This window comes from Manduca sexta, unplaced genomic scaffold (genome assembly GCF_014839805.1).
Source record: "Manduca sexta isolate Smith_Timp_Sample1 unplaced genomic scaffold, JHU_Msex_v1.0 HiC_scaffold_1386, whole genome shotgun sequence".
In the NCBI taxonomy this organism is placed as follows: Eukaryota; Metazoa; Arthropoda; class Insecta; order Lepidoptera; family Sphingidae; genus Manduca; species Manduca sexta.
This window is the reverse complement of record NW_023592245.1, coordinates 1-10056: the sequence shown is the minus strand read 5'-3', so window position 1 is coordinate 10056 and position 10056 is coordinate 1. Positions and strand designations below refer to the sequence as shown.

At 36.6% G+C, this 10056-nt stretch overlaps 2 protein-coding genes and 1 pseudogene across 2 annotated transcripts; 2 read left to right on the top strand and 1 right to left on the bottom strand.

Annotated features, from left to right (window-relative positions):
- Window positions 1–1557: 1557 nt before the first annotated feature.
- LOC115451704 (Golgi-associated plant pathogenesis-related protein 1-like) lies at window positions 1558–3558 on the top strand (the record flags this gene model as incomplete). The annotated part of the gene is made up of 4 exons (XM_037445249.1): window positions 1558–1707; window positions 2013–2142; window positions 2695–2784; window positions 3317–3558. Coding segments are annotated over 4 exons (561 nt in total), but the record flags the coding sequence as incomplete, so codon positions are not given.
- Window positions 3559–7490: 3932 nt separating this feature from the next.
- LOC119191352 (DNA-directed RNA polymerase II subunit RPB9-like) lies at window positions 7491–8074 on the bottom strand. Its single transcript, XM_037445250.1, has one exon. The coding sequence runs from the start codon at window positions 7928–7930 to the stop codon at window positions 7550–7552; it is 381 nt and encodes a 126-aa protein (XP_037301147.1). The 5' UTR covers window positions 7931–8074; the 3' UTR covers window positions 7491–7549.
- A 395-nt stretch (window positions 8075–8469) lies between these two features.
- Window positions 8470–10026, top strand: LOC119191351 (annotated as a pseudogene).
- The last annotated feature ends 30 nt before the right edge of the window (window positions 10027–10056 follow it).

The following is a 10056-nucleotide window of genomic DNA, read 5'->3' as shown; positions in this document are numbered from 1 at the left end:
TTCTGCGCGCCGTTGTTAGTTTACGTGTATCAAAGAGGCACGTTTGAAAACCTGTTTCAGGCGTGTTGGCCCGCCTCCAGCTGGCAGTACCCTGTATCACCAATGCCAATCGATAACTAAGTAGATTGAAATACAAAATTTTACGACCGTCTCAATGGAATATCGATGCAATAACTTTAATGAAATTGTTATGAAAGCGGGCTCGCTTCACTCACGGAATTAAACAGATTGTTTATTGAAATAAGATCAATACGTACTGGGTTTTTTTGTTAAATTCAAAATCGAACAATGGTGATATTATGTCGGTGTGGTCTATTAGCAAATTATTATTTTTATTTTTGAAATTCGCAGGAATTCGATGCGTTGTTACATGCTTTGTTTAAGATCTTCACACCTTTATTAATGTTTACATGTAGTCAGCTACAAATATAGCAGAAACTTTTCAAATTTCAAAACGCCATTAAATCTTTGTCCACTTTTGTGGCTGTCTAACATAAAATAGTACTTGAGTTAGGCTTGAAAAAATAGTAAAACCTACATCGAAATCTGTTCAGCTATTGAACTACACGCTGCGCTTACAAATCTCAAATTTGACAATGATGAAGATTCTTACCCTTATTTTAAGTTTAGCCAAGTTTAACAATAGGCGTTGTGATTTAACGAGATTTAATATACATGAAATCCGACAAAATCTACACTAATTTTAAAAGAACCTTTTGTAAACTGATAACTGTGTGGAAAAGTTTCTAAAACTGAATTACTTAATTTTAAATTCGCCCAATTGAAGTAACTTCTTATTTTTAGACCGAGCGGCTCTACAAGTGATGTCTAAGAATAAATTTGAGAAGGTATTTCACGTGGGATTTAAAACGGTCGGCTCGGGCGTGCAGTAACGCGGAGTAGTTGTACCTTTAGATATTCTTATTTTCAGTAAAAATCAGTAAGAGCCTTTCTTTGTTTGACCGAATAACGGGACGGGAAACTCCCTTGACTGAAATAATACAAATCGCCTGTTGGTAAGTGATAGGACCGCCCATGAACAGTAGCAGCACCATATAAAAGTTTGCAATATAAGGAACTGCGCGGCACTCCACTGCGATCGTCACCCTGCGAAATAAGATTTTACGTCTCATAATACCCAGTGATCACGCTGGCTAAAATGTCCTTCAAACCGGACCACAATATTGCATACACACTCCTGCTAGGCGGAAGAAAGAATTTACTACGCTATGACTACTGCTAGTACTAGTAATAGTGATGGTTATTACCGTCTTAAACATTACTCAATCGCAGGCTGAAGTAGGCGATGTGGTACCAGCGTACCTCTGAAAGAACATAAATCTGTTGGTTTCTGATCTCTCTCCGGTCATGTTGGATTGCCGTTGCACCGGACTATGAGAGTGAAGGAACAGAGAGTGCACCTGTGTATTGCGCACACACTTGTGCACTATAATATCTCCTACGTACCGGGCTGATCTTCGTTGAATTTGGCCGCTGTGGCCGAAATTCTGAACTTCGGCTAGGAGGGATTTTATTTTTTAGTTTTCCACGTTCCAGGTGCTGCAATCGAAGCCGGTGAGCATGGTGGTGCAGTGGAGCGAGGTGCGCACCGCGTGGCAGGACAGCGACTTCATCACCGAGTGTCTGTGCTGGCACAACGTGTACCGGCAGCGGCACGGCGCGCCGCAGCTCTACATGGCACCTGAGGTAACTCACCAAAATGTAACATTTTATTCTTCACCAGTTTACATACTAAAACCGACATAAGTGACAATGCAGGTGCTTACGAAATGAATGTGTGTAAGGTGTAAAATACTGCTGGCATTAATTTTAAGAAATGTTCTTACGTAGTATCTTATAGCATTGAAATTCCTGAAACTATTGATTATGAACATAGATGAGACATTTATTGCACAAAACATGATGTGTTTTAAAATATCACCTATATTTCCTATCATAGCCCAAAAGTCTTATGTATGTTATGTTTAGTAATATGGTTATGTATGTTCCAGCTATGCGACTATGCCCAAGCGTGGGCCAACCACCTCGCGCACACGAACAAGTTCCACTACAGGAACGACCGGGACGTGGGGCAAAACCTCTATCAGAGACCGGTCAGCGCGCTGCAGCCTGATGTCACAGGTATAACATAAAGGAGGGTAGACAGTCACCGACGATTTATCTTACTGTGATATGATGAGAGAAACCTATTATATAAGATCATGCCATAATGTCCAGAGAAGCAAAATCTTGTCAAAATTATGTCACACTGCTTAGTACAGGCCTTCTCTCCTGTCGAGAGGGATTAGGCCTTTAACCACCATGCTGGCCTAGTTTGGATTGGCAGACTTCTCATACTTATAAATAACTTCTCATGTATACAGGTTGCCGCGCGATATTTTCATAGTTAAAGCGAGTGATAATTTACAAAGAATAGAGACCACTTTATGAAAAATACGTAACTTAGTATAAATAGGTACAGCGCTTGTACGTTCTTCGCCAACAGACGATATTTTTTAACATAAGGCGTCTCCATGTTTTGGTTCATCACCAATTACAGCATTTCCACCGTTGAAGATGTTACATGTCGAAGTTTACTCCATTACATATGGACTGACCTGATAAACCTCTTCTAGATTCAATATCTAGCATGTCTTCTGTATAAATAAACCGGATGACTGACAACTGTTGTAGGTCAGGAGGTGTCCTCCTACTGGTATGCCGCCGTCAAGCAGTACAACTTCTTCAAGGAGCCTGATGTTCTTCACGCTAATGTTAATGCAGGTAATTGTATTTATTTATCTACCTTTTTAGCCCTTGGGTACTCTACAGTATGTTGTATATACGGTGGCGTCCCGAAACTACATGAGGCCCCAGGCAAAAAAAAATTACGCGAGGCCCCAATAGCAAAAATAAGTTCCCCGGTTTTAACAGTTTCGTCGGTAAGATGGTAAAAAAAGGGCCTCCAGGTACTGTGCGACGCAGGACCCTCGCGCTTACAGGGGTAAGGCCAAGGCTCTAGGTTGTACCCGGTTCGTCTCCCCCTGAGACCGTCTCTGAGTATATATATAATTAAGGCCTTTGTCCAACAAATTCAAGTCCCGAACAACGAAGATGTTAATTTTAACAAAATAATTTAAGTAGTTTTGTGGTCTGGAAATTGAATTTAAAACCGCACGGCTCAGGGACCGTGTACACAGCCACTAGAACTATAAGGAAGCTTCTGTTTCAACTAAATATTGATCACCTGTTCGACCTTGTTAAATTACATTACATATGCAAATCCAGATATATAATTCCACAACACATTCTCCAGGTCACTTCACCCAGATGGTGTGGGTGGCGACACGGTACTTCGGCGTGGGCAAAGCTCGCTCCCGGGCGGGCAAGGTCATCGTGGTCGCGAACTACTCCCCCCCGGGGAACATGTCGGGCCAGTTCGAGACCAACGTGCTACCGCCGTTGCCAGAGAACTTTCCAGAAATACCAGCCCCGCCCGAGCACTGACGACGGCTTTCCATACGTGGCAGAAGGCTGAAGATTGATGCCACGTACACCAAATAAGATGATTAGGTAACGTAGGGGGAGGAAGCGCACCCTGGGCAGAAGGTTGAGAAGGTCAAAACGGGTGTGCGACAACATTTGAAGTGAAATGTCTATAGTTTTTGGCAGCTATCCTATAGTTTTTGGCAGCTATCTCTTAAATTAATTTTGATAAAATAATTAATTTTACTACAAGAAATTAATTTTGGATTACATTGAAAGATATTTTTGTGTGGATTTTTCACTTCAACTGTACATTCTTAGTTACTTAGGGCCGCAGCACACACACAGCATTAACCTGCGCAATCATTAATTTGCCAAGTTTTCGTGCTATAAAAAATAGTATGTCCCTTTATGGAGCTTCTGAAAAAAGTCCATATAACCAACACAAGAAAGTTGTTTCAAACCATAAGTAAATGATAAGTCTTCGTATAAGTATTCGTTTCGTTGGCTCGAAACTCACGAAAGAAAAATATCTGATGTATTCGCTTTGCCCTAAGATTTTTTTTCTAATTATATTGTGGACATAGTTAATTTGTCTTTATTTTTTTTCTTGGCCAAAACTTGCATAACGAACTTAATAACGCGTTAACAATAACGTTATCGTTATATTTTAATTGCAATCAAAAACTATTTGCTATTTTTTATATTAAACCAGAGAAAGCCAAATACTCGACAATTTTTTTTAAAAAAAGTTAAATGATACGTAATATAAAATAGTCAAGGTAAACAAGCAATATATCATAAGCTATAATAATCAACGAACACTATTTATGCCGTCTTTGTCTCGCTTTTCGCCGTCCACCACGATTATCGTTAGCGAAAGTATAACCCGATTTCGTTGTTATTAATAAGAAATAAAATTATTTTGTGTCATTTTCCGTGTTTTTTGTAGGACGGTTTTATTTGTATTGAATAATTTAAATCACTTAATATTTTATTACCAATAAGATTAATTTAAAACGCATAAATAACCTAATGTGTAACCCTGCTATTTTTGTAGTGCACGATTGCATTTCAACATCATCACACCAAAAAAATTGTCCGCTAAATTGTCCAACATAGCTTTTGTAGACGTAGTATAAAAATAACGGTTGTTTTGCCGAGCTTGAATTTTATAACGGTTTTAAGAATATAGAAGCAATACGGTTATACGCACATTGTAACGTTTTTTAGAAATTATTTAATTCGTTGTATAGTAGAGTAGCATTTAATAGCAATGTATGTAAAAATAATAAGGCGGTAAATGTATTTAGTTCGCCTAGAAATGAAATTAATAACGTATTTTCGCGTTCTTATTAATTTTAATCTAGCTCCAACCCGGATGTCAGTTAGACTTATTCATCAAGCTTTACTTAGAGAAAATATTACAAGTATCACACAACATTTAATATAATCCCATAAGATAATGCTACTAAAAAGAAGATAATTCTAATAGAGTCTACCTAAAACGGAGACCAATTAGACAATTCATCAGTCTGGACAACTCTACATGTCAACAATGCTACAGGCAGTATTTAAAAATGGAATGATTTACTGCAATTACTACTGGCCATTATATTGTCATTTTTTAAATTATTTTATTCCTACTTTTACATACCTACCTAATTTATTATTTTTTAGTTCTTAAGAATACTCCACCAAAATAAATGTCGGTTTGTGGCTAGATTAAATTAAAGGTTCGTTTTAAATATTAAGAAACATTGTACTCTTCCCTATAATTTAAAAAAATCCCGTCTTCCGAAAAGGTTGATGATATTATTACGTACTTACAATTGTTAAGTTTTTTCTTATTATAGTTAATATTCATACCTACTTGATTTATTTCTCGTAACATACCATATAAAAGTATATCTTATACTATAGTTTGGACTATATCAATGTTACTATACAATAAAGTTGCATTTGCACAATAAAAGTACACCTTTTCAGATGAAAATTATTTAATTCTTATATTTATAAGTACTAATTTATTCACGAAAATACTTTAACAGTAATGTCCATACATTAATAAGTATAAAACCATATTATGAAAAGTTATACGAGAAATTATGGTCAAAGCGCTCAACCAATCGTAGAGGCTGCTGTTGCAATAGGTACTATTTATTCTACGAGCAATATTTGGTAAAACAAAGTACTTATACCTTTATTTATAACTAAAAAAATCGTTTAAGTATCTGTATTAAAGAATTATTTTGTAAAATTAATTATGTTATGAGAAATAAATTTAAGTAAAAAAACTAATAAGTACGAATATCAACGAGAGAAAATATTTACTAATTAAATAAGTATAACGGCTTACTAGGATATAATCGTTTTGATCTATAAAATAGAAATTGTTAAGCGATCACCTGTTTACAATCCATCGGCCTTCATTATCAGGGTTTTGCTAAAATGTATTCTATGATGTTCTTGAAAACTTTGTATACACATTGGACACATCTTTTTAAATGCTTAAGACGTACTATAAAGGTCTTTTTTGAAAAAAAAAACTGTCTATAATTCTTTAGGCCACAACTTAACTGAATTGTATGGAACCTGGGTATACATTTACTACTAACGAAGATCAATTTCCTCAGCGAAAATCAAACCGCGACCCTACGTGCCCACTGTGCTATCGCCAGGACTACTCAGACATAAAGATACCTAATTCGCTAATAAAGACGTGTCCGCGGCAATGTTTTTGATATAATATGCTTCTTTCACAAGTGTAATCCTTCACTGCATGCTTCCATTCACTTAGCTGTAATATTTAATAGTGCTATGTCGATATTTTGTATGTAGGACCGCTTTAGGTTATGTAGGCAGCTCTGATTATTTTTAATGTTCTGTTTGATTATAGAATAGCGAATTATAAAGCCTAGTCGAGGGATATCGCATCTGGAGTCAGTATCAATTATGTACTTTTATTACATTCAATATCTTGATTACGACTTTTAAATAAAGTTAAAATTTTAGGCATTTTGCAAATTCAATGAGCATCGTATTTCTAGTAACTATGCAAACGAAAAAAGATGCACCTGAATATTGTCAAATAATTATTGTTATGCTCGATGTCATTTGGCTAGGTTTTAAGCAGCTGTTTCCTAAGTTATTTTCGCCCTGAATGTTTAGCGTAAGCATTCATTTCATTGTATCACAAGAAGTTGAAATTGCCTATTATAGAAATGGTTGTATCGACAGTATTTAATGTTTACGCTAAAGCATTCTAAGATATTCTAGTATAAAAGTAGAGTTGTTCAAATAAAATGTAATCTGTAGCACAATGTGTTGTGCTTCGCTGATCATAATCACTCCATGGTTGTATGTATGTTAATGATCATGCCTTTAGTCAAATGTGCCAAAGTGCCAACTATTGCAAAGCCTAAGATTGTGGAACTTTGATGGTTGATAATATCTAGTCAATTTTAAAATGGATTATTTTGTGTATGGAATAAATATTTGTTTAAAATTGTTACCATTAATGGGTTGCAACTTGTATGTTATTTTGTAAAAATATTTTCAATTGTTTATATAAGTTAAGGGCAGTGTAACAGAAAATGGATGTTTCATATTATATTTATTGAATATTTTTTTATATAATCTGATTATAAATAAGCAGATTGTTATTGTGTCCTTGAAGATGTGTAGAAGTGTTTGTGTTAGACTGATGGCCGTGTTTTACATATTGATTGATCAATGGCTGTGAATTGTTAACATTGTTAGAACAGATGGCTTGGCAATATTTTTAGTTAATAAACTATATTGAAAATTCTCATCTTTTATTATCTCCCACAACCACTAAATTAAGTATCTTATCCTGTAATGAAATAAAATATTGGATTGTTCTTGAAATTGAGATTAATAAATTTGAATATTTATGTAATTGTAATCATATTACCATAAATAAATAACAAAAAATGTTATAAACCAACAATATTAAACAGGAGTGCTATTGAAAACCAAAATATACAGAATATAATTTATTGAGCCTTAAAGTTAAAATTACAAAAAGTATAACTAGTTTTCACTCAGTCCACCGATGTTTACAACTGGTACACACGTAGTATAGTCTCATCTCTTCTTCGGCGCGTCTCGTCTGCCCCTGGAAGAACACAGCTTCGCGGTGGTTGCACTTGGGGCACATGTGATCCTTCGTCCGAGGCAGGGTCGGGTCGCTCACCACGTCGGGGTTTATATGCGTCAATTCGTCTACTTCGTGCATAATTTTGTTTACGTACACGCAGTTAGAGTCCGCTAGCTGCTTATAATCACAATTCCTACATGCGTACAGCAGCACTTTGTTGTTTTTATCTTCGCGCGGGTACAGCATGTTGTTGCATTCTTGACAAAACTGTATTCCGACGTACCCTGGTCCACCGTCTTTCCTTGCAAGGTTTAGAGTCATTTTGTTTCTCTTATTACTTTTAGAGTAACGCGGAACTAATGTTTACTAAGTAAATCAAATTTAAATGCGACAATTTACAATATTCTAGAACGTAAACACAATACAAAAATTATAGTCACAGACAAAATAGCCTGTCAACACTCAACGTCAATATGACATTAGTTGAATGAATGTATTTTATTTCCGGTTGTCTATGGTATAATTTAAAATACCTACAAAACAATTGGCTTGAGCGTTGCATGATTTGGATTGTATGTAACCGATTTTTTAACACATTACAAAAATATTTACTTACAAAAGTACGTAATTACTATTGATGATAGTGATTGAAAGTGTCTGAAAAAAACAATTCACCTAGTACATTTATTAAAATAATATAAAACAATAAGTGATTTTTTTGTATTTTTTTTTTTTATTAAATAGCAACCCTAGATTAATTTTGTGATGTTGGCAGTAGTGAAAATTTGTAGGCCTTGGTTGGCTAGACGTCGTGATAATTTCTTTTCCCATCCGTACCCGATTGGTGTCGCGTTATCCAAATGGGTAAGGAATAGTTTTGTGCCGAAAATATTATAGTTTATTTATTAGTTTTGCTTTAAAAATATGTGTAACAGTGCGATAAACTGATATGTAATGTGGAAGTGATCATTCATATATAGTTTTTCAATAAAATGTAATTTATGATTGCACGCATAGGTGTCGGCCATGGCGCAGACATGTTATTCTCGTGGTGTAAAATAAATCTGACTCCATCGCGTTAATGCTGGAATGATTTGGAGGTGCAACAAACATTTCCTCATTCATGATGTACCGTTAAAAGTTTTTAGTGTCGATTTCGGTGTTTGGTAAACATGAGTGATAACCGGCGCCATCGCTATTTCAGGTAAACCCAGAGGAATCCGCACGGCGCGCAGCACGTGAACCATCGTCGTGAGCAACGATGGGCTGACAAGGAATTCAAGAAAGCCCACATGGGGACGAGGTGGAAGGCTAACCCCTTCGGTGGTGCATCTCACGCTAAGGGCATCGTCCTGGAGAAAGTGTAAGTAAGTTTCACCTCGTATCTAAGTGATGATGGTGTAGAGTTGATTTCGGCTTTGGTCCGGGAAGCATGAACCGAACCGCACACCCGCGCAGGGATCGATGTCGGCGTTTGGTTGAAGTGAAGAGACTACGAGGCGTCGCGTCCACACGCGGTATTAGCCCTGTGAATGTGTTCCCGGTACAATCACAGGATAATACTGCGAGTGGCGGCGACGAAGAATCCGCACTACAGCAAGAAACAAGTTAACTTCTAGAAGTGCTAAACTGATGAATTTCGAGTACGTTTTCGCGCTCAAGATATTTGCAAGCCAAGACAAGAGTGTAAAATAACAACATGGGTCAACGAACTCTCAAGTGGAGTATCTTGTAAATGCATATTTTATCTGAGCTCTGGAGTAAACAAGCATTTTGGAATTTCTGTACAAGTGTAATGTGCGCGCGTCGCTATGTCTCGAGCCCTGCACGTTCTCATGCAGTGAGCCAGTAATAATAATAACTTGCATAATCACCACCTGGCCTGTGTACAATGCACTTGCACTATGTGCATATGTCTTTGCGTAATTTATATTGTAAATATTTTGCATTTTGTATGATAAGATAAATAACACTGAATAGATAGATAATGGTACAATTCTGTTCTCTGTATAGTTTTTATGTTGATAGAGGTATGCGACATGTTAATGCTTTAGGTGGTCAATAACATTGTTTCGAGATAAATAGTTTTTAAAATAACTTATAGATATTTCGAGCTATTGTTATTTTCATATAATTCAGGTTTTTATCCTCATCACATAATAAAATCTGTAGAAACAAGAATTTGAAGTGATAATTTCTATTTGGCAGTGGTGTTGAAGCCAAACAGCCCAACTCTGCCATCCGCAAGTGTGTGCGTGTACAGCTCATCAAGAACGGCAAGAAGGTGTAACCGCGTTCGTGCCCCGCGACGGTTGCCTCAACCACATTGAAGAGAACGACGAAGTGCTAGTGGCGGATTCGGTCGTAAGGGCCACGCCGTCGGTGACATTCCCGAGTCAGATTTAAGGTATAAATTGGTTTGTGAAGATAAAATGAAGGCTAACGAA